The sequence below is a fragment of the Medicago sativa genome, chromosome 5 (assembly GCF_051527215.1).
Source record: "Medicago sativa cultivar Bolivia chromosome 5, Bolivia_mono, whole genome shotgun sequence".
Classification (NCBI taxonomy): domain Eukaryota; kingdom Viridiplantae; phylum Streptophyta; class Magnoliopsida; order Fabales; family Fabaceae; genus Medicago; species Medicago sativa.
Genome location: NC_140753.1, coordinates 74,183,687 through 74,207,570, shown reverse-complemented (window position 1 = coordinate 74,207,570; position 23,884 = coordinate 74,183,687). Strand labels below are relative to the sequence as shown.

The following is a 23,884-nucleotide window of genomic DNA, read 5'->3' as shown; positions in this document are numbered from 1 at the left end:
TAAAAGGGTCCTATAATAAGGGACGGAGGTAGTAATACCCCTTCTATATATAAGACTCTTTTGCAATTTTTTTTTGTCTTTTTTATAAAACTATTTTCAAAATTCAAGATGCAGGAATTAACTTTAGTACAAAGACCTTGAACAAAAAAAAAAAAAAAAACTTTAGTGCAGAGACTATTTTTCATAATCCTTATGCTTTTATCAAAGTGGTTTTAAATTGTCCTCGTGAGCTTAGCTCAGTTGGTTTGGACAATACATAAAATATGCAAGGGTAAACATATCATCTTCATTCTTAAATTTAAAACCATTTTTTGGTGCAAGTTAGTTCACGTTAGATACCAAGCGCGAGTTAACTTACGCTGCCTATGACTTGCCGCTGAAAAAAATCCCCACGAGACTTAATAGTTTTAACCATCGTCTAAAAATAACATATTTTAGTAATGATATTTAGACTCCCTTTTTTTTCTTACACACATTCAACATCTATTTTTCTCTTTATCTTTCTTCTTATCATATCACAAATATTTAGACGCCTTTATCAAGGTGTCAATTGGGTTTTGGGTGTGTATCAAATGTTCCCTCTTTTTTAAGGTGTTGACTCTTTCTTTAAGAATATATTTGTGTAATGAGACGGTGAGGGATTTGTCCAGCTTAATCAAAGGCATAAGTTTGAATTCATCCATGCAAATACAACAATGTTAAATTCTTTTGTGGAAGAGTTTTACCACCTTTTGCAGTCTAACCCACCTCAAAAGATTAGTTTCTACAGTTGTGCGCAGAGGATTTACCATTCACAAAAAACAATTCTAGATTTGTGTCGCAAACGAAGTGATAAATACCATTTGAAACGTACACACACAAATGAAAGATTTTGAGTTCAAATTCGGAACATCGTGAATTTTCATCCTAATAATTTTCTCATTTGTCGGTTTAGCTAGAAATTATGGATTCTTCAAATATTTTTCCAGTAGATAAAACAAAAATCGAATTTATTTTTCAAAATAGTTTCGTGGCTAGATTCTTATAGTAAATAAATTGTAAAAAGTTGCTTTAAAAGAGTTAATTAAATATACCATTTTACTGATTCTTTTCTTATTGGGTCACAGGTTGTACAAATTAATAGTTCCATAACTTGTTTTCGTAAGGAAATTAATAAAGAGAAAAGTTAATTGGACGTGACATTTTTTTTTGTGATATCTTCTTTAAAGACTTGTAAAACATAACGTATTCTAATTAGACCTATCGATTATGAGTCTAATTATCATACAATTTTATTTTACGAGATAATGAAATTACAAAAGAATATTAAAAAACTAATCTAAGGATAAATTCATAAGTAAGTCAATCTAAACGAATCATACATTATAGCGAGGTTTAAGGGTTAAAAAAGAATAAGAAGATTGAAGAATCATTCAAGGTGATCACTCAAATTCGTAAGGAAATTTGCACAAGAATTAGTCTCCCAGTAAACATGTTTCAACGAAGATGGCTAAGATAAGAATGTCGAGTAAAAGAGGCCGAAGAGTTTAAATTGAAGTGCATTGACAATCTAAATGAAAAAAAAATCATATTCCACAAAAAAAAATATGAAGAGTTTAAATTGCCAACGGAAACTGATATGTTTTGTTTTGTTCCTAGCTAGCACAGTCCTTGTGAAATCTATCTTTGTCTCTTTCCGGACATACTATTTACATCGATTAGGTCCCACTTACGATTTTTTATTTATTTTTTGTCATAAAAATTTCTTCTATTCACACAATTCACTTCCCCTCCATATATGTGCCACATTCTGCGTTATCCATTTACTATGTGAAGTCTTTGAGAACCACGTTAACTAGCTAGAAATGGAGAATGAGTTGGTGAAACGCAGAATTGATACTATTGCAGCCCACTTTGCTTCCAGTGATGAGATTTCATCTACCCATCTTCTGCCTATGGTAATCTAATCTATCATATCTTGTTCTAATTACATGCAAACATAATAACTACTACTTTATTATTGCATATTTGCATTTTTGAAAAGTTATATCTTGTATTAATGGTGATATTTATATAACTTTGGTATATAATTAAGAATAATAATATCTTTATGCATGTCTCTGAAGTCTTATGCAAGTTACAATTAATTAATCACCCTAAGTTCAAGATTGGGAATTTAATTGTTTGAGTTGAGACCCTAATTCAGAATTTCCATATTCTGCACTTGCTATTATTAGCACATAGAAATTACTTCTATTCTCTTCTTACTATACCTCTAATTTTGTTTCTTGTTTCATAATAATATTCAATAAAATAAGGCTTAAACATGTTTTGAGTCCATCAAGCAATATATGTTTTTGTGCATGTTTGAAATCACGGTGGGTTTGGCAAAATCAGGGTGACTTTTTTGATGCTTCAAAGTGTTGGTTTTGCAAAATCATAGTTTGCCAAACACACCACCAATTCAAACATGCACTGTCTCTATAGTTTTGTTGCTTTTTGTCTATCCTTTTTCAAAATGATCATAATTGGTCCTTCTTAATCAGACAATAAAAATTGACTAAACCAGAGATCAAAAGAGTATGGAGATAAACCAATTTGATCCATTTCAGAAAACCAGGGAACAAAAGCAATAATTATCCTATTAGAAACCAGGGACCAAAACCAATTGTTATCCTATTTTTGATGAATCTGTTTCCAAATTGTTTGTTCATCAATCAATTTTCCTCTCCCTATCAGAATTGCAGTGGTAGTCTGAACTCTGTGCTTAGGAGATGTGACAATAAGGTATATTTCGCACGCCAAGCATCTGCTTCCTTTGGTCATTTTATGAGGCAGACATCAGCTGAAGAGGTACTTCCACTGTTCTTATTGATGAATACTCCTCAATATTGCTCTTGGATATGGATTGTATGAAGTCATAATCTCGCGCAGTCATGCAGTCAGGAGCAAGATCGGATGGTCCAAATTTCAATTTCGGTATTTTGCACTGCTCGATATTGATATAATGGCCACTGATGTTCTGACTCCATGAAATTGCATATTCCAACTGCATGCAATCCAAATTCATTGCTCTTATGTATTTTATTTCTCTTGTAATTATTAACTTTACATCGGCTTATTTAGTACGACGAATTTTCAGGGTGGCTTAACATCCTCTGTTGCTCCTAAAACCAATGTGGCTAAATATGAAGGTCCTAATTATGCAAGAGAGCCATGTTTTGCAAGACCTGCAAGGAAAGAATCAATCGTTTCAAATTCAGTTGTCCAACCAATGACTAAAATGCAAGGCTATAATTTTGATTCACTTGAGCCACCTTCATTTTCTAGGCCAAGCAAACAGAATATACAAGGAGAACAGCTAAATAATGAGAAAAGAATACACCATTCTGAAATTGGTGATTAGCATTTTGAACTTCGAAAATTAATGATTACAAGTTATAATATATGGTTAGCTAAATATGGTTAGAAGTATATTATTTGTGTAACCCTTTTTTTTCCCTTTTACAGGAATTGAGTGGTCACCAAGAATGGATGTTGCAGAATCAGAAAGTAAATATGTTATCATGGTAGAAGTTCCTGGTGTCAGTGTGGGTGACATAAGAGTGGAGGTTGATGATCAAAAGTAAGCAGCAGTTTATTATTTTCACATTGACACTTTTGATGCAAGGCTTGTCTAGTGTCTGGCACGTGGGGGTGTCCGACACCGACACATGCGATTACATTCAATTAATTCATTTTCTAAAAAATATTTCTTGTGTCGATGTTGTGTCTGGAGTTGGTCTATGGGTCAGTGCTATGTCGCTCTTTGCAATTTATGGTACTATTAGGTATTAGATCTCATTTTATTCTAATAAAAGAGTCAAATGTGAATTTTTGACAGATTGTCGATCAAAGGTAGACGCTCTACTAGTTCTTGGAGAGAAGCAGGTTGTCCAAATGCTTCATTTTCTTCATATCACAAGAGGGAGATACTGTATGGACCATATGAGGTTGTTTGGCCACTTCCTCCTCGTGTGAACAAGGACAATGTATCAGCTGAATTTTTGTAAGTTATATTTTAGTTTTGCTCACATGGTTCTTGACTATAGTCTCTTTTTTTTAATTGATTTCACTAGCTATAATTTAAAGAAAAACCTCTATTTATTTCATCTTCTAAATTCTAGATTGACAATCCTGAAAGTAGAAAAGTAAAAATGGTCATTTCAATATTCTAACTATGGAGAAATTGTATCTTTGCTGATGTTCATGCTTATATCGGAGGCAAGGAAACTAAATCTTGATTCATAAATCCTAGAAACAAGTTCCTTTCATTTTTTTTCCCCCTAACTTGGCAGTTCAAATGACTAAAAATTAATTGAGGTGGTGTTCCTCATGCATATTAAGAACTTAAGATCACATTTCTGAAACAAATTTAAGAGCCTAGCTACTGCATCACTTTAATAATAAAGAATTACGAACTTAATACTCGATTGTTTGTTAAGATACATGCACACATTTTTATTAGAATTTGAGTTGGATTTAATTCAACCTCAAAATTATTTTATTAGATGAGGTAAGCTTTCTGATTATAAGATTACAAGATCAAAGTCTTACCACTGAGTAGACTTCTCGTTGATAACACACATTCGCATGTTTGTTTTGTACATGTATATATACATTGGAAACTGATGATCTGTTTTTGTTTCTTTTTGCATTTTCAGGGATGGATTTTTACAAATTATAATTCCTAAAGTTTGAAGCTCAGTAATATTGATCATACAATGCATTTGCCGATCATAGTAGAGTTGGCAATGTTCTACACATAAATCTGTTGTTACTTCTCTGTATGAGCTATATATGTGTCCAATCGTGTATATATATAGTATACTGTAATGAACATATGATGGATTAATCTTGAGCTCGTATACAATAATATACTGAACAGAAAATGTCTACACAGGCTGTTCACTTCGTGAACCGTTGTCATGTAGACTATAATACCCCGTTTGTTCACACCATTTAAATAAATTTTCGGCCAAATACATCCCCGGATCCTTTAAGTTTCATGTTTGTTTCAAATAGATCCTTTAAGTTTCTAAGGTTTCAGATAGGTCCTTTAAGTTTCTAAGGTTTCAGATAGGTCCTTTATGTTTCGAGTTTGTTTCAGATAGGTCGTTTCTATCAACATATGTTAAGCCAAAGTTGATTTGATAGAAAGGACCTATCTGAAACAAACTCGAAACTTAAAGGACCTATCTGAAACCTTAGAAACTTAAAGGACCTATCCGAAACAAACTCGAAACTTAAAGAACCTATCTGAAACCTTAGAAACTTAAAGGACCTATCTGAAACCTTAGAAACTTAAAGGACCTATCTGAAACAAACGTGAAACTTAAAGGACCCAAAGAGGTATTTGGCCTAAATTTTCAGACTGTGTATAACAAGTTTACCTCATTTAGTCTCACATCCCTTGCAACAATGAGCTAAAATTATCATAAGCTCAGAGTGAATGGGTTGAACATGTTTAAGCTTTCGAGACAATGTTTCCAAATTGCGAATGCCGCATCAATTTATAAATGAGCTTTGCTACTTGTAGCGAAGCCAAATTCACGAATAACCCACAAATAAATTAGATCAGCAGAAAAATTACGCACAAGTAAAATGGAAGATTTTCGTTCGTTAGAACTTATAAATTAACACGAAAGCTTATTTATTTGCATAAGTTATTTTTCAAAAATAAATCAATTCAAACAAACCCTTAATTTCTTTTTGATATATTTCAATAAACTTTGCTGATAAATTACAAACAAGCGCTTATAACGCATATGAAAAAGAAAGAAAAAAAAAACTAGATTTTAATATTATCATAAGCTCAGAGTGAATGAGTTGAACATGTTTAAGCTTTCGAGACAATGTTTCCAAATTGCGAATGCCGCATCAATTTATAAATGAGCTTTGCTACTTGTAGCGAAGCCAAATTCACGAATAACCCACAAATAAATTAGATCAGCAGAAAAATTACGCACAAGTAAAATGTAAGATTTTCGTTCGTTTGAACTTATAAATTAACACGAAAGCTTATTTATTAGCATAAGTTATTTTTCATAAGCTCAAAAATAAACCAATTCAAACAAACCCTTAATTTCTTTTTGATATATTTCAATAAACTTTGCTGATAAATTACAAACAAGCGCTTATAACGCATATGAAAAAGAAAAAAAAAACTAGATTTTAATATTATCATAAGCTCAGAGTGAATGAGTTGAACATGTTTAAGCTTTCGAGACAATGTTTCCAAATTGCGAATGCCGCATCAATTTATAAATGAGCTTTGCTACTTGTAGCGAAGCCAAATTCACGAATAACCCACAAATAAATTAGATCAGCAGAAAAATTACGCACTAGTAAAATGGAAGATTTTCGTTCGTTAGAACTTATAAATTAACACGAAAGCTTATTTATTTGCATAAGTTATTTTTCATAAGCTCAAAAATAAATCAATTCAAACAAACCCTTAATTTCTTTTTGATATATTTCAATAAACTTTGCTGATAAATTACAAACAAGCGCTTATAACGCATATGAAAAAGAAAGAAAAAAAAACTAGATTTTAATATTATCATAAGCTCAGAGTGAATGAGTTGAACATGTTTAAGCTTTCGAGACAATGTTTCCAAATTGCGAATGCCGCATCAATTTATAAATGAGCTTTGCTACTTGTAGCGAAGCCAAATTCACGAATAACCTACAAATAAATTAGATCAGCAGAAAAATTACGCACAAGTAAAATGTAAGATTTTCGTTCGTTAGAACTTATAAATTAACACAAAAGCTTATTTATTTGCATAAGTTATTTTTCATAAGCTCAAAAATAAATCAATTCAAACAAACCCTTAATTTCTTTTTGATATATTTCAATAAACTTTGCTGATAAATTACAAACAAGCGCTTATAACGCATATGAAAAAGAAAGAAAAAAAAAACTAGATTTTAATATTATCATAAGCTCAGAGTGAATGAGTTGAACATGTTTAAGCTTTCGAGACAATGTTTCCAAATTGCGAATGCCGCATCAATTTATAAATGAGCTTTGCTACTTGTAGCGAAACCAAATTCACGAATAACCCACAAATAAATTAGATCAGCAGAAAAATTACGCACAAGTAAAATGTAAGATTTTCGTTCGTTAGAACTTATAAATTAACACGAAAGCTTATTTATTTGCATAAGTTATTTTTCATAAGCTCAAAAATAAACCAATTCAAACAAACCCTTAATTTCTTTTTGATATATTTCAATAAACTTTGCTGATAAATTACAAACAAGCGCTTATAACGCATATGAAAAAGAAGAAAAAAAACTAGATTTTAATATTATCATAAGCTCAGAGTGAATGAGTTGAACATGTTTAAGCTTTCGAGACAATGTTTCCAAATTGCGAATGCCGCATCAATTTATAAATGAGCTTTGCTACTTGTAGCGAAGCCAAATTCACGAATAACCGACAAATAAATTAGATCAGCAGAAAAATTACGCACAAGTAAAATGGAAGATTTTCGTTCGTAGAACTTATAAATTAACACGAAAGCTTATTTATTTGCATAAGTTATTTTTCATAAGCTCAAAAATAAATCAATTCAAACAAACCCTTAATTTCTTTTTGATATATTTCAATAAACTTTGCTGATAAATTACAAACAAGCGCTTATAACGCATATGAAAAAGAAAGAAAAAAAAAACTAGATTTTAATATTATCATAAGCTCGGAGTGAATGAGTTGAACATGTTTAAGTTTTCGAGACAATGTTTCCAAATTGCGAATGCCGCATCAATTTATAAATGAGCTTTGCTACTTGTAGCGAAGCCAAATTCACGAATAACCTACAAATAAATTAGATCAGCAGAAAAATTACGCACAAGTAAAATGTAAGATTTTCGTTCGTTAGAATTTATAAATTAACACGAAAGCTTATTTATTTGCATAAGTTATTTTTCATAAGCTCAAAAATAAACCAATTCAAACAAACCCTTAATTTCTTTTTGATATATTTCAATAAACTTTGCTGATAAATTACAAACAAGCGCTTATAACGCATGTGAAAAAGAAAAAAAAAAAAACTAGATTTTAATTAGGACCCTTTAAAAAAAGTGCACAATTAGTTTAACTGTTTACCGAATTGAACCTAGCATTTTTGTTAGACTGTCCCTAAAAAAATCCATTCATATTAGATCACAACAATAGTACAATTTAAATAATCACTATATATACTACTAATTTAAAATGTGTGCCCTGCTTTGGAAAATTGAACAGGTGGGAAAACATTTAATAAGATCATAGAAGATTATAAAAATTAATTGAACAATAAATTAATGTACAAGTTGTGGATTTGGAATTCAATTACTTCGAATACTTATTTCAGTATACCAAATTGGGAGCACTCTACATTTACAAAATGTGAGGGACAAAAACAACCAAATTTTGGATCCAAGTATCCAGGATATTCACATCAAGCTGAGTTGGATCCATGTCAAAGCAAGTTCATTTGCTTAATATTACCAGCTTATCACAGTTGCGGAAAGATGGTCACCCTATATATACAAGACATGGAAGGCAATGCATAACAAAGATTGCACTCATTGGTGTCTACCTGGAACATTCTTTTATATGCATCTCTCATTCAAAATTAACTATATTCAATATGTATTGTTATATTGAAAAATATATTAAATAAAGGTTTCCTTATAGAAGGCATATATTTTGCGTTTTTTAAACTAACTAGTTTTCGAAAGAAATCATTCATGCGCTCATTTTGAAAAATAGTTTTGGTAGAAAAAATAAATAATAGGTAAAGCATTAAATTGGTCTATAATTATCCTCTCAAACTTTACTTATATTAATCATTCAAAAAACAAGTTAAGAACTAATTTGAGAGTAAGTGGGTAAACTTCGAGACCGGATTGATACTATAAGTTGTTAAACTTAGAGATCAGATCACTTGAGGCCGCATTTAAAGTCAGGGCATAGCTCTGTATGTATAAAATTAATGGTTGTCTCAACCATGGAGATACAAAAAGAGTGGACAATATTGAGAATCGTTGTCCGTCGATCGTCTCATATGAAACGTTCAATTCATCTAAATGAAGTTCCAGAACAACAACTATGTGGGAACCATGTTCTCTAAATTTGGTCAGTATAGTTTGAAGGGACCGATCGAATTAAACGTTTCCTTAGAGAGGTTTTTTCATAGAATTCAGAAAAATTAGATTCGGTCTAATACATACAAAGAAATCAGAATTTGCATGAAAGAACTAGATGAAGTTTGTTTGGTTGATTCATGATTTTGTTTATGTTTAATACTACTGTTATTGAAAATATTATGGTTAAACTATATTGTTGTTGTTGTAGTGGTAGAATGTGATTTAATGGTCGATTTTTATATTTTTTTTATGTTCTAAACACTTTCAAATTATATAATACAAACATGGTGAAATATAAATTTTTGAAGACACCTGAAAGATGTGTAGGATGAAAAAATAATTTCTCTTTTTTATTTTCACGGTCGTATCCAAGGCTTTGGCAAATGCATTAATTAGGGTTTGGGCCTATAAAAAAATTGTTGTTAACTAGTGCCCTAAGAATATTGGTTAAATAATTCATAAACATAAATTTTGTCTTGAAAATATAAGTTTCTACTTATTTATTTTAATCGTTTAACCAATATTTATGGAGCACTCGTCAACATTCTACTAAAAAAAATCCTTAGTATATTAGTGATATTTTATTTTATTTTAATTTAAAAAATACCTTTCAGTATACATTCCTAGATCTCAGTTTTCTTTAGGTCCCGTCCCATTCACTCTTAGACTGATTATCTTACAAAAGTTTGTATTCTGATGGTTCTGTATGTAACCTATTCAAGTGATTATAAGTTACAACCGTAGCTTTCCGTGATTCATGCGACAATACGTTTAGGAACTCATAATCAAAACAAACAAAAAAAATATACTTCCTTCCATGATCATATTTTATAAGAGAAAATTGAATCAACAAAAATAAATATATATGGACTGAATTTTTAACCAAATAGATCAATTTTTATTAACCCAATTTTCTTTTATAAATTGAAACAGAGGGAGTAATAAAGATAAGAAATATTTTGTTAGAAAAATGAAGATAAAAGACAAATAGATTCCGAAATCTTTTAAGTTTAATGTTTATACCGATTAGTCATTTTAGTTTCAAACTGATTTTTTATATAAAGTAAATGTGAACAAGTTAATCCTTTAATTTATTTAATTTTGACAAATTGATCCTTTCATTCAACTTTGTTAAAAAAAATGTCTAAATGATCATTTAACATTGAGGTGGAAGATCTAAAAAGTGTTTATGACACAAAACATAATTACTTACCTATATTTTCTTTTCTATGTTTCTCAATTCAATCTTAATTTCAACAATGTAATAAATATCTTAATTTCAACAACGTAATAAATCAAATTATCAATCACTTTTGTTTCAAACTAAAACTGAAATAAACTCTAATTTTGAGAGCATATAGTTTGGAACCATTGGCTAAACAATAAACCACATAAGCACTTTATAACCGAGTTAGATAAAAGAAAAGTAATGTTGTATATATTTTATGACTTAAAGGACATGATATATTTTAAACGATAGAAACACTAAATTTAAAAGTTCATGATGCATTTGACCTATAAAGTAAGAATTTATATAGAGGAGACAATCCTCACCTTGCAAGCCGGTTTTGTGATGATGAGTTAGGCCCCAATTTCAACATGGTATCAGAGCTTGTCGAATTCAAGGCCCACCTACTTATTCACGCACCAAGCTTAAAGAGTGCTGGGCTTGAGAGGGTGTATTGAGAAAAACTCAAGTCCCACAATGGATAGATAAGACTCTTGATAAGAGTTTATATAGAGGAGGTAATTCTCACCTTACAAGCCGGTTTTGTGACGATGAGTTAGGCCCCAATTTCAACATAAAAAACATTTTGTAGTTTTTACATTGTTTATAGGCAAACTTTTATTGAAGAAGAACAAAACTAGCACAAGACTTAAACCAGAATACAATTAATATAGGATAAACAATGACATGTCACAACATTGTAAGATAAGATTTTCTACTTTAAGAAAATTCAGAAACAAAAATGAAGAACCCAAACTAATTAAAGAAAGATACTTCGAAAAGTATAAGGAACTGAGATAATGTATAATATATTAGCCCCACACGAAAATCTCGAATAATATATCATATCATATGGTCCATTTCAATTAACGCGTATCCACCCCAGCAAACACAATTGACCGAGGCAGTAGTAAGGTCGAACCCAAAGTAATGATCAAAAGAAGGTAGACTCCAAAATTATACGTCGCATTCTTCTAAGATAAGCTAGCTGGCATAGCAGTATGTTCATAGTCAACTTTGAATCTATGATCATAATCTCATATGCTTTTGCAATTATGCATGCATTTACGTGCGTATGGATAAACTCTCATATATTCCACGCTCTATCACTTCTCACTTCCGCTAGATAAATATATTAGTTTATCAATCTCATATGCTTTTGCAATTATGCATGCATTTACGTCCCTATTTTAAAACAAATTGTATGTTAAGATAATTCTAGTCTATAAATTTGTAATTTTGGAGAGAAAGGACCCATCTTGCGGTGGTTCATTTTCTGCCCCACGCAGATACTGCAGCTACCACTTTGTATGTCTGGACTTTCTTTAATGTGTCCCCACACGCTAGTCCATCTCCTTTTTTTTTTCTTCCACCAAAACCAAATTAATAAGACAGCACCAATGGTGATTTCTAAATTCTGTAAAAAAAAGTTAAATAATAATTTCTAAATCTAAATCGTTGTTATTAATTTAGCTATCGAGAGTTATACATGCATGCATATCTTAATTACTGCGTTATCAAGAATTAGCTAGATAATGGGAAAAAAGGAATTGAAAAATGTATACAAATATATGAATCCATGAAGAACATTCTATTTTCACCAACAATGCAGTACTCACTCCTCTTCCAACAGTGTCACTATCTCAAATTCTTTTCCCTTTATTAATTACTTCACTATCTAAAGCAACTATATCCCCAACATGATCACGCGTACAATGTAATATTTCAAATATATCTCGATCGCCACCAACCAAAGATAGGCCTAGAACATTTCTACATGTTCATCAACAATCCATATGTTAAAAAGAGAATGTTAGAAAGAAAGTATCCATAACACTTATCTCTCGTGCAACCTTCCACATTCTCGTAAAGGACTTGGTCCACCACAATACACTTGACTATGCCATGGATATCAAAGACCAAACTGAAGTCAAATGGTTTTCCCTTGATCCATATGTTTATCATTATCTAATATTGGGTCATGCTTACATTTCATTATGGGTATGGTTTTTTAGGGTTTATGGGGACCCGTAAGCAAGGACGGATCCAAAAAATTTATTAAGTGAGATCAAAGTCATATCATAGAAAATACAAGTTGTTATTTTTAACAATCTATTCCCTCCGTTCCAATTATTTGTCATTCTAGCAAAATTTGTCTATTCCAAATTATATGTCACTTTACAATATCAAGAAATCATTAATGTTTATATTTTTATCATGTCCCTTACTATTTTTTACTTTATCTTTTTCCAATTCTTTTAATTTATGTTTTTCATACCATTAATGAAGGATAATTTTGTAAAACAACACACAATTACTCTTTCCTATACAACTGCATTTCTTAATCTATGTAAAATGGAGAATTTGGCTTGCTTGTAGGAGAATTTTGGCAGAGTTGTTTTGTTCAGTTTAATCAAGAGCTACTTTCTAAAGTGAATGGAGAAAGAATCCATGCATGGAGTGCAATGAAAAATCTGAGGAAAAAAATGAGTGACGTTGCATATCAAAGAGAACATACTTGATAATGCTCATAACTTTTTTACAAAAATGGTAGAGTCGGGCTTGAGGGGTAACTTTACTTGGGTTGAGGGTTTAATTAAATTTTGAAAGATTTGATGATGCCAAGTCTTCATTTGACCTAATGATCAAGAAGTCAAAGATGGATGTTGCTAGTTACTCCCTCCGGTCCTTATTATAAGAAACAATTGATTTTTTTGGTTCATAGAATAATTAATGTATTTTGTTATAAATATAGACTAGATACATCACTTACACAATGAACCTAAAAAGTCAACTTTTTCTTATAATAAGGACCGGAGGGAGTATAAGCTAATGATAGACGTGCTAGGCAAGACAAGAATGTTTCATAAAGTGCTTCAGATTGTTATGTTGTTGGATGACAATGGAGTGGACTTTGATGGGAAATTCTAAGAGTTTGTTAATTAAGGGGTAGATATAAAAAGAAGGAAGATAAAATGACTTGACTAGGCTGGAGAAAAAGAAGTTGAAAGTAGTTGTTCTTTCATAGCGTTGCTAATGGTACTAGGGGTCCGTTTGTTCGGGATTTTTTTAAAAAAATATATCTGTTTTCAAAACCAAAAAATCGTTTTTTTTATTTTTGTAGTGTTTATTTCAGATTTTAAAAAAATCTATTTTGTAAAAAAAAAAATAGCTTCAAAATGAAAAGTTATTCCTGTTTTCTTTTTTAAAATTTATTTTTCTCCAAAAACAAGAAACTCAAGTATAAGAGCTTAAAATTTTATAAGAATGATTTTTATGATAGTAAACAAACAGAAGTAGCTTCATATTTTTTTTTAAAATCTCTAAAACAAAATTTCTAGATTCTTTAACCCAAAATTTTTTTTTTTTTTTTTGAGTTGAAACAAACGCACCCTAGGTCACCGCCACTTTTTCTTCTTCTTTGTATTAGCAATTGTTAGATACCAAATCTTATATATTAGAATGTGATTTTGCGATGATAAAATTGTATATGTTAAAGGTATATTCTACAATTTTATTATCAAAAGATTAATTTTCTTTTTTAAGATGATATCGTTTCAAAAGATAAAGCTATAACAGCAACAACAACAATAATAATTGACCAGCAAATATTGAATCATGAATCTGAGCCAGAAGAGGTTAGACTCCTACATACGACGAACTAATATTTGAATTTTAGGTGTTGTTCACATTTAGTGTTTGATAATACATACCTTCAATGGAGTGAACTTATAAGAAACACAAGAAAAACTGACAAGTTGTTTCCAAAGATCTCTAAATAGTTTCTTATTCCGAGAAAATCTTGTGTGGTCCTGGTCCACACAAGTGGTCTTTGGTCACACAAAGAGAAAAAAGAGAAAAGAGAGAAGAGAGAAGAGAGAGAAAATGGAGAAGAGAGAAGAGAAGAGAGAGAATGAAAAAACTTGTGTGTGTGACCAAACCAAAATTCTTTGGTCCTGGTCCACACAAGTGTTTCTCTCTTATTCCATCAACAGGCCTTCTTTTCTTTTGCATTAGCATAAAGTAATTTGTTGATCTTAAAATTAGTGATAAATTGAAGAAGAAATTATTTTCGCATCTTTTATGTTTCAAAGACCAATCTGTCCATTTTTAGTTATTGTGAAAGACCAAATTGGTTCTTCTTAATTATTGTCATGAAATTAATAATCTATTTTGAAATGAGATCATAATTAAAAATATAATTATGATAGTAGTTTTTTTTTTTACAAAGCTAAATGAATAAAAAACAAAAAAAGACTAATATATTGAACCAAGTTTCGGCAGAGTCTGCAAGGAGGAGGTCGGATAAGTCTAACATGGGAGACGTGTGAACAACAAACTTCAACTCTTCAAGGTAGAAGAAGATCAAACTTATCCAGGAAGTCAACACAGTTGTTGCCTTCAAGGAGTGTGACCCATAGAAGCTAGATAGTTATGGTTGAGGAGATCCTTGATGTCTTCAATCAAAGTAGCATATTTATGAAATCGGAGAGATGGCTCCCTTGAGGATATAAACACAATGTAGGGAATTCGTGTAGCAAAAAACAACATGAAAATTCATCTCTTTAGCCAATAGCATAAAAAGAACGTTACTTTTAATGTTGACTTATAATTAAGAATGATGAGTCTTTATGAGTTAAGTTCAATGCACGAACATTTACTGTTATATACAAAGGTCGGAGTTTGAACTCCGAATTTCTATACAGTAAATTACTTTAAAAAAAGGCGATAAAATGATTTTGAATGATATATTGGAATTAAAAGACACGTAATATTTGATTTTGAACAAAACAACCGTATCACACAAGTATTTCGTGCCATTAGTACGAGAATTAGTCCGTAGTACACTAATGAGTATATGCGTATGCGCGTGAGGTCCATCTCAATTAATTTGTATAACTGATCCATGTTTGAACACTCACTCATATGAAAATTAATTTGTGCCACATTAATAACGCGCTAAGATCAGAATCACAATAGCTTCTCATTGCAACTTGCAACTCTCCAATTTTGCAATATATATATATATATATGTTCTTATTATTATTAATTAACATTTTTACTGTTTGTCCTATATGCGGACCATAATACAGATACAGCAGGACTAGCTTAGCTAGAAACATTAATGCTTTTTAGCAACCCACAATCTATCTATATGACATGAAATCTCATAAATATATATAGTCTTTCTTTTTCACTCCTTCTCCATCTATCTAATTCTATAGTGAAAACACTTTCATGGAGTCAAATATACTTTTTTTTGTACTTCTCTTTGGTTTCACTTCATTGATTTTCATCTCACACTTTGCTTCAGCAGCTACACTAAAGCTCAACACTCAAGAGGGTAACTAAAACTTATTCATTTCTCCAAGTTTCAAGTTCTTTTTCTTTTTGGTGTATGGTTCCATTAAAGAAGATATTATTTTTAAGCTTGGATCAGATTTATTGTTAGAATTAATATCTCACATGGCTCAGATTTGTTCTTATTGCAGTGAAGGCATTGAAGGAGATAGGGAACAAGATTGGGAAGAAAGATTGGGATTTTGGAGTTGACCCTTGCAGTGGAAAAGGAAAATGGAATATTTCTGATAGTAGAAAAGGCTTTGAGAGTTCTGTGATTTGTGATTGTTCATTCAACCATAGTTCTTCTTGCCATGTTGTAAGCATGTACGTACTAGCCTCTCTTCTTTCTCATCTTCTCTTCTGTTTCAATTTTTTGGATTCTTCAATACAAAAACATGTAGCAGAAAATCACGTGCAATCATGTGTAGTTAGGCTTAGGAAGATGTTTTATTACACAAGTGTGGATTAAATTATCTTTGTGTGTTTTTATGGTCACGTATTTTTTACTGTAGAAACTTTGATTTTACCATAAAGTCTTCACGTGCAATACATATAATTTCTTTTTTAACATAAAAAACTAGCAAAGTGAAGGTTTCATTTTTTTTAAGAAAGTTTTGATTGGTTGTAAATTCATGTTTTGTTGTTGGATTCAATGAACATTCAACAAACAAAAGACTTTTGTACTCCATTTTTTGCCTAGCTCTATATTTTCAGTGATTTATGATGCACATATGTGGCTTGTCGGTTGTCACATTGTTGGTCTACATGGGAATGATTATTGAACTTAATTATTAAAAATAAAAATAAGGTTTGGAATTTTCTGTAATTGGTCAAACCAACAATCAGTCCGATCAATAAAGAAATGCAAAACATTGACTTTGAAAAGGATGTGCTGTTTGTGTCTTCATTCTTTTAAGGGTAAAATTTAAATTATTATATTTTTCCTTGTCTTAATTTTTCTGTTAAACTTTCTTTTTTTTTTTACTTTAAACGGAGTATTTGGTATTTTTATTTTTTTTGACAAAATTAAACTATTTGGTATTTTTCTTCCACCAAGCTGCTGTCTTTTTTTTTTGAAGGAAGCTGCTGTCTTTTTTGGAATGAAGATTTGTGTTTAGTAATAATCGATTACTTATTTTTCAAATATAAACATATTAATTAATTAGTTTATGTTCAAAGAGTGGTTAGTGGTTTAGTAAACACAATTGGTTCATACATGAATGTAGCACATTCGGATTTCAAGCCACAAAAAATGTAATTGAACTAACTACAAATTATACCCCTGTTAACCTTATTGGTTGGAAGATTATTTTGCAATAATCATGTCAACCATAATATAAATTCTAATTTTCTGCTTTATTTAATTTCACACGTTCAACAGATTTTTGAAGGCTCAAAATCTGTCTGGCACCCTCTCACCAGAGTTTTCCAAGCTTCCTCATCTCAAAGCATTGTAACATTATTGAACCTCACCTTTGAAACTATCATTCTCCTCTGCATGATTTTCCATGCAATTTATACTTTTTACCACTGAACTGACACTTTACGAACAATATTGGTTTGTACGATCAGGGACCTTAGTCGTAACATCATCACTGGTTCTATACCTCAACAATGGGCTAAAATGAACTTGGTTGACTTGTAAGAACTTTTTGCTATGCACATTTTGGTCATTGCCTCTTAAATTTCTTCTTTTTCAAGTAACCAAACTAAAAGTGACACTAAAGATTTTTGTGTATTGAATATGCAGATCTTTCATGGGAAACAGATTATCAGGGCCATTCCCTACAGTTCTCACCAATATTACAACCCTCAAAAACTTGTATGTTATATTATTTCTTTATTTTCAAACATGAGTAAATCCGCACTTTGGTCCTCGAGATTATAAACGTCCAACATAAAGATAAAACCAATGTTTTTAAAAGAAAATCAGGAAAGAAAAAGGATTATCTCAAGGGTAGCTTTTTCCAGCTTATAGTATGATTTCAAAATTATGTCACTACTTTGTTTAAATAACATAATACTTGTATGAATGTTACAGAAGTATTGAAGGAAATCAATTTTCAGGCTTTATTCCTGAAGACATTGGGAAGCTGATCAACTTAGAAAAATTGTAATTCTTCTGAAACTTCTGTCTTCTTATATGAATCACAATCTCTGCTTCTTTCTGTAGTGTTTAATATGGATGAATGTTTGTTTAGAGTTCTGCAATCGAATAGATTCACCGGAGCATTGCCATCCTCGTTTTCCAAGTTGACCAAGTTGAATGATTTGTAAGTACTATCTTTATTGTCCATTTAATTTGTCTATAATCTGCAGTAAATGAATTATTGAACCAATTTACTGACTAATCTTTTGGAAAAAATATTTTAGGAGAATAAGTGACAACGACTTCTCTGGGAAGATACCTGATTTCATTAGTAAATGGACATTGATAGAAAAACTGTAAGATTCCTACCTACTTCTTTCTAAATGTATTTGTTCTATATACCATACTTTTCATGTCACACATTTAGATTTTGGGTTTCAGACACATTGAAGGTTGCTCTCTAGAGGGACCTATACCTTCCAGCATATCTGCATTGACAAGATTGAGTGATTTGTATGCTTCTAATACTTCTATATCTATTTAACTTCTTATCATAGGAAATGAGTTTTTCAAGTGATTGTTTTGTTTATTTTGATACTTAGGAGGATAACTGACTTGAGAGGCAGTAGAAGATCTACTTTTCCGCCACTAAGTAATATGAAATCCATGAAGACACTGTGAGTTCAACCAATGACCTAAAAATATTTCTCTTTTTCTTGAAGTCTTTTTAAAATGACTTATATTTTTACTTGAACATCGTAATGCAGTGTTCTGAGAAAATGTTTGATTAAAGGAGAGATTCCAGAATATATTGGGGAAATGGCAAAACTGAAAGTCTTGTAAGTGGTTTTAGAAGTGATGTAAAATGCTTTATCTTTTTATTTTCAAATTAACACTTCACTCATACTAAATATGTTGATCTGTTTATCTTGATTGATATAGAGATTTGAGTTTCAATAGCTTGAGTGGAAAGATACCTGAATCTTTTCGTGACCTTGACAAAGTGGACTTCATGTAAGTAGACGGATTGAACAAAACATGTTTTTGGAATATCTCTTTTGATCATCTCATATGATGAAATACATTTTTTGTTGAATAATGCAGGTATCTTACTAGGAACAACTTATCAGGAACTATACCGGATTGGGTCCTTAAAAATAACAAAAATATGTATGTTAAATACCTTTAGTAAACATACCTTTAGGAACGACATATGTTTCAAAGCACAGTGAAATTAAAAAATACGTGCATAAAGTTAATATATGATATAACTGGAATTAAAAAATGACTATTGCAAACAACATGACATACATATTTTGGTCCACAGTGATGTATCTTACAATAACTTTGAATGGGAAAGCTCAAGTCCAACTGAATGTCAACGAGGGAGTGTGTAAGTTTCATTCAAGCTTTGAGTTCTAGTTATCCTGAATGAATTATTAGTTATCATTGTAACAAGTTTTTGTAATTTTTCCCAGAAACCTTGTCGAGAGCTACTCTTTATCTGCGACAAAGAAGTAAGTTGGTGTGCTTTGAACATAATGTGTTCCTGCCTTTTTGCTTTTTGAGGAATGTTCAGTAAAATAAGGTCATTGATTGCAGCATTAGAATCTTACCTTAATTTTCACTCTTTGTTGCAGAAGTAACATTCATTCATGCCTAAAAAGAAACTTCCCATGCACGTCGAATAATCCACGTAAGTGTGTGACCATGCAAATTACAATATATACTTTTATATGATATGCTTCTTTGAATAGTGATTCAAATTTTGCGACCATAAATTTAATGAAGTATATATGGATGAGAAATTCTCAAATCAAAGTGATTAAATAACAAAGGAGAGATTAAAACAAGTTGGCTAATTCTAAGAAACTTATCAGAAATGCAACATGACTTGCATCTTATGGAATAAATTCACGAAAAATGCACTAAAATCTTAAAAATTTAAAAACAAACTATGGTAGCTACATTCTGAATTTTACTTTTCCTTGAAACATTTAGCATCAAGTATTTTTTTTTTCTTTTCATTCTTGTTTGCCATTATTTTGTCAACAGGACATTACTCCCTACGCATTAACTGCGGAGGTAATGAAGCAAATGTTAGTGGTAATATTTATGCAGCTGACATAGAACAAAAAGGCGCTTCAATGTTATATATCACTGCTGAGGATTGGGCTCTTAGCAGTACAGGGAGCTTCATGGACAATGATATTGACTCTGATCCCTATATCGTGACCAATACTTCTAGAGTTCTGAATGTCTCTGTGATCAACTCGAAACTATACACAACAGCTCGTGTTTCGCCTCTTTCTCTCACATACTATGGACTTTGTATGATAAATGGAAATTACACCATCAAACTTCACTTTGCAGAGATTATTTTCATCAATGATAGGTCATTAAACAGTCTCGGGAGGCGGATATTCGATGTCTACATCCAGGTAACAATTCCTTGATATATTCATGATGAAAAATAATTGATATGTGTTGAACCATTCACTGATTTAGTTGAAATATATTGTTGTTCTCTATGATTAAGGGGAAATTGGTGCTGAGAGATTTTGATATCGAACGAGAAGCTGGTGGTGCTGAAAAGCCAATTGTTAAAAAATTTAATGCTACTGTCAAAGAAAATACTTTGAAGATTCAATTCTACTGGGCTGGGAAAGGAACCACCGGTATACCAACAAGAGGAGTTTATGGTCCTCTGGTATCTGCTATTTCAGTGGATCCTAGTAAGTCACATCCTGGATTTATAAATAGGCTAGTTCTATATGTTGTTTTGGTATTATATAGCAACAAATAATTTGAGACAGTTAAATTTTCTAAATGTGACAATTAGAAGGAGACGGAGGAAGTAGCATGTATTAAAGAAATGAAAATTAGTAGGAAAATAAGAGTACAATATTATTTCCTTTTATGTTTACCTTTATTGTTGGTAGTTTTTAGTCTTCATTTCTACAAGGGTTATAAATAAATACTTTTCCTTTTCACAGATTTTAAACCTCCATCAGAGCATGGCAACAGAACTCATGTCATACTGCTGGCAGTTGGCATAGTTTGCGGTGTTCTAGTTGTTGTTCTTATTATGGTGGCTGTCATGAGGAGGAAGGGATTGTTAGGGGGCAAGGATCCTGTGTATAAAGGTATGCAATATACCACTACATTTCTCCACTTATTTTGTTTATATTATATATAAATTGACTGAAATTGTAGGAAAAGTTGTAAACTTTGTTATTGAATCCGAATTTCCGTTTTTTTTTCTTCAGAGCTTAGGGGTATAGATTTGCAGACAGGATTGTTCACTTTAAGACAAATAAAAGTAGCCACAAAAAACTTTGATGCAGCAAATAAACTTGGAGAAGGTGGCTTTGGTTCTGTTTACAAGGTATTTTGATACTCCTCGAGTTTATATCAAAATAAGTCCTTGTAAGACATAGGAAATGAGACATTTTATTATTTTAAGGTTTAGTTAAGCATAATCCTAAATTTTAAGACAATATCAAAGTTAAGATCTATCTTGGTGGATTAATAAATTGAAATAGAAAGAAAAGAAAGAAAAAAAACTAACCAAATACATGGTATTCATTAGACCTATCATATGTTATATATCCGCATTTATATATGTTGTAATGTAAGACAAAAATATTCATGTTATAGGGGGTGCTATCAGATGGTACAGTAATTGCAGTAAAGCAGCTCTCATCAAAATCAAAGCAAGGAAACCGTGAGTTTGTGAATGAGATAGGAATGATATCTGGACTTCAACATCCAAATCTTGTTAAGCTTCATGGATGTTGTGTGGAAGGGAACCAACTAATTCTAATATATGAGTATATGGAAAATAATTGTCTGTCTCGCATTCTTTTTGGTAAGCTTAACTATATGATCATAATCACAAAACAATAAATAAACTTGGCCATAATTAATTATTTTTTGAAATAAACGTAATTGATTATCCTTCTTCCAATCATACAACTACAGGGAAAGGATCAGACAGTAAAAAAAAACTGGACTGGCTTACCAGGAAGAAAATTTGCCTTGGTATAGCGAAAGCTTTGGCTTATCTTCATGAAGAGTCAAGAATTAAAATCATACATAGGGATATAAAGGCAAGTAATGTGTTGCTAGACAAAGACTTTAATGCCAAAGTTTCAGATTTTGGTTTAGCAAAACTTATTGAAGATGACAAAACACATGTCAGCACCCGGATTGCAGGAACAATGTAAGTTCTTGTGAGAATTTCTGTTTTATTTCAACAACAGTAATTTTCATTTTTATGATTTGATGTCTTTTTGTAGTGGTTATATGGCTCCTGAGTATGCAATGCGCGGTTACTTAACCGACAAAGCAGATGTTTATAGCTTTGGCGTGGTTGCATTAGAGATTATAAGTGGAAAGAGCAATACAAATTACAGGCCGGACGATGAATTTTTCTACCTTCTTGATTGGGTAATTAAAATTGATTTCAATTTTTTTTTCATGTTTCCACTCCACATTTTTGTGCTAGTTTATATTTTAAGTGCATAATAATGCTAGCACCAACTTCTAAGAGAGTAACCTTAGTTTAAAATTTGAATTTCTATCAGGCCTATGTTTTACAAGAGAGAGGAAATCTTCTGGAACTAGTTGATCCAGACATTGGTTCAGAATATTCAACTGAGGAAGCCATTGTGATGCTAAATGTGGCTCTTTTGTGTACTAATGCGTCTCCTACGCTAAGGCCAACAATGTGCCAAGCTGTAAGCATGCTTGAAGGTTGGACCGACATTCAGGATCTCCTTTCAGATCCAGGGTATTCGGCCGCTGGTTCAAGTTCCAAACATAAGAGCATAAGGAGTCACTTCTGGGAGAATCCTAGTAGATCACAAAGCATGTCCATACCTACTGTTTATACTGATTCCTCGTCCTCTCATGTTGCAACAGAAGAGAGCAACCATCTTGTAAAAACTAATTCAGTTGGATCAGACAAATAAAGATAGTTTCTTAACATGTATTCATTACAAAAACTTGTGATGAATTGCATACAAAAAACAAAGGAGAGAAGTTAATATAAAAAGTTCTATCTCATTCTTAATGGATTCATTGCATTCTAGCACATATCACATTCACATAGTCATATATTACTAAACCAATCACTTAGTCTTAAAAAAAAACTAAACCAATCAATTTTTTTTTAGGGTAAACCAATCACTTAGAGCTGAAAATGATTTATAGTGACATATTGTTGTTTTTAATAAAAGAGACTTCAAAAGTAGAACCACTGATGACAAATCTCACCAACACTATTCTTCCATTATGGTTGAACTGTTGAAGAGAATGGAACCGCAATTGCATTGTTTACGCAGAACATGCACCCCTTGCATCACCCTGATTATAGAAAAGTTAACTTTAGATGATAAAAAACCATGAACGAAGAAATATTTTCTTATATATTCTGAAGAATAATAATATCACCTTGTGATATTTTCACATTCACTTCGAGTCCATATAGGCTCCTAGATCCAGCTAGTCACCGGTGTGAGAGTATATTTTTTGTTATGAAAGCCAAGTTGAAGTTTCTCCAGATGGTACTATCAAAGCCACTGACCTCAAGCTGAATTGTTTCAAATTCTATAAAGAGTCCAGAATTAAAATCATACATAGAGATATAAAGGCAAGTAATGTGTTACTTGACAAGAATTTCGACCCCAAAGTTTCAGATTTCGGTTTAGCAAAACTGATTGAAGATGACAAAACACATGTCAGCACCCGAATTGCAGGAACAGTCTAAGTTTTTCATATAAACTCAAATCATAAAGTCTATATATGGCATAACATGGTTGTGTTTTATTTCAACAATATCATTTTCCATCTAAATGATTTGTTGTGTTTTTGCAGTGGTTATATGGCTCCTGAGTATGCAATTCATGGTCACTTAACCGACAAGGCAGATATTTATAGCTTTTGCGTTGTAGCATTAGAAATTGTAAGTGGAAACAGAAATAGAAGTTGCAGAGAGGAGCAGGAATTTTACTACCTTGTTGATTGGGTAATTAGAAATGATTTCAATTTTTTTCATGTTT

The 23,884-nt window shown here is 31.4% G+C and overlaps 2 protein-coding genes across 2 annotated transcripts; both read left to right on the top strand.

Annotated features, from left to right (window-relative positions):
• The first annotated feature begins 1,807 nt into the window (after positions 1 to 1,807).
• On the top strand, positions 1,808 to 4,984 carry ACD32.1 (alpha-crystallin domain 32.1). The gene is made up of 6 exons (XM_085709874.1): positions 1,808 to 1,937; positions 2,719 to 2,832; positions 3,122 to 3,377; positions 3,490 to 3,604; positions 3,863 to 4,027; positions 4,683 to 4,984. The coding sequence occupies exons 1-6, from the start codon at positions 1,845 to 1,847 to the stop codon at positions 4,717 to 4,719; spliced, it is 780 nt and encodes a 259-aa protein (XP_085566000.1). The 5' UTR covers positions 1,808 to 1,844; the 3' UTR covers positions 4,720 to 4,984.
• Positions 4,985 to 15,511: 10,527 nt separating this feature from the next.
• Positions 15,512 to 22,896, top strand: LOC146924916 (Leucine-rich repeat transmembrane protein kinase). Its single transcript, XM_085709868.1, has 24 exons — positions 15,512 to 15,731; positions 15,880 to 16,054; positions 17,112 to 17,183; positions 17,303 to 17,371; positions 17,481 to 17,552; positions 17,772 to 17,843; positions 17,932 to 18,003; positions 18,104 to 18,175; positions 18,261 to 18,332; positions 18,422 to 18,496; positions 18,587 to 18,658; positions 18,762 to 18,833; positions 18,924 to 18,989; positions 19,147 to 19,212; positions 19,298 to 19,336; positions 19,460 to 19,515; positions 19,875 to 20,260; positions 20,359 to 20,554; positions 20,816 to 20,965; positions 21,089 to 21,207; positions 21,480 to 21,690; positions 21,804 to 22,044; positions 22,121 to 22,271; positions 22,409 to 22,896. The coding sequence occupies exons 1-24, from the start codon at positions 15,626 to 15,628 to the stop codon at positions 22,793 to 22,795; spliced, it is 3,069 nt and encodes a 1,022-aa protein (XP_085565994.1). The 5' UTR covers positions 15,512 to 15,625; the 3' UTR covers positions 22,796 to 22,896.
• The last annotated feature ends 988 nt before the right edge of the window (positions 22,897 to 23,884 follow it).

Excerpts from the sequence above, each read along its gene's own strand:
- ACD32.1 (XM_085709874.1), top strand. The coding sequence starts at position 1,845 with ATGGAGAATGAGTTGGTGAAACGCAGAATTGATACTATTGCAGCCCAC. Across the intron at positions 2,833-3,121 it reads GGCAGACATCAGCTGAAGAG|GGTGGCTTAACATCCTCTGT; the intron begins GTACTTCCACTG and ends ACGAATTTTCAG. Across the intron at positions 3,378-3,489 it reads AATACACCATTCTGAAATTG|GAATTGAGTGGTCACCAAGA; the intron begins GTGATTAGCATT and ends TCCCTTTTACAG.
- LOC146924916 (XM_085709868.1), top strand. The coding sequence starts at position 15,626 with ATGGAGTCAAATATACTTTTTTTTGTACTTCTCTTTGGTTTCACTTCA. Across the intron at positions 18,333-18,421 it reads TTGACAAGATTGAGTGATTT|GAGGATAACTGACTTGAGAG; the intron begins GTATGCTTCTAA and ends TTTGATACTTAG. Across the intron at positions 21,208-21,479 it reads GCTTTGGTTCTGTTTACAAG|GGGGTGCTATCAGATGGTAC; the intron begins GTATTTTGATAC and ends TTCATGTTATAG.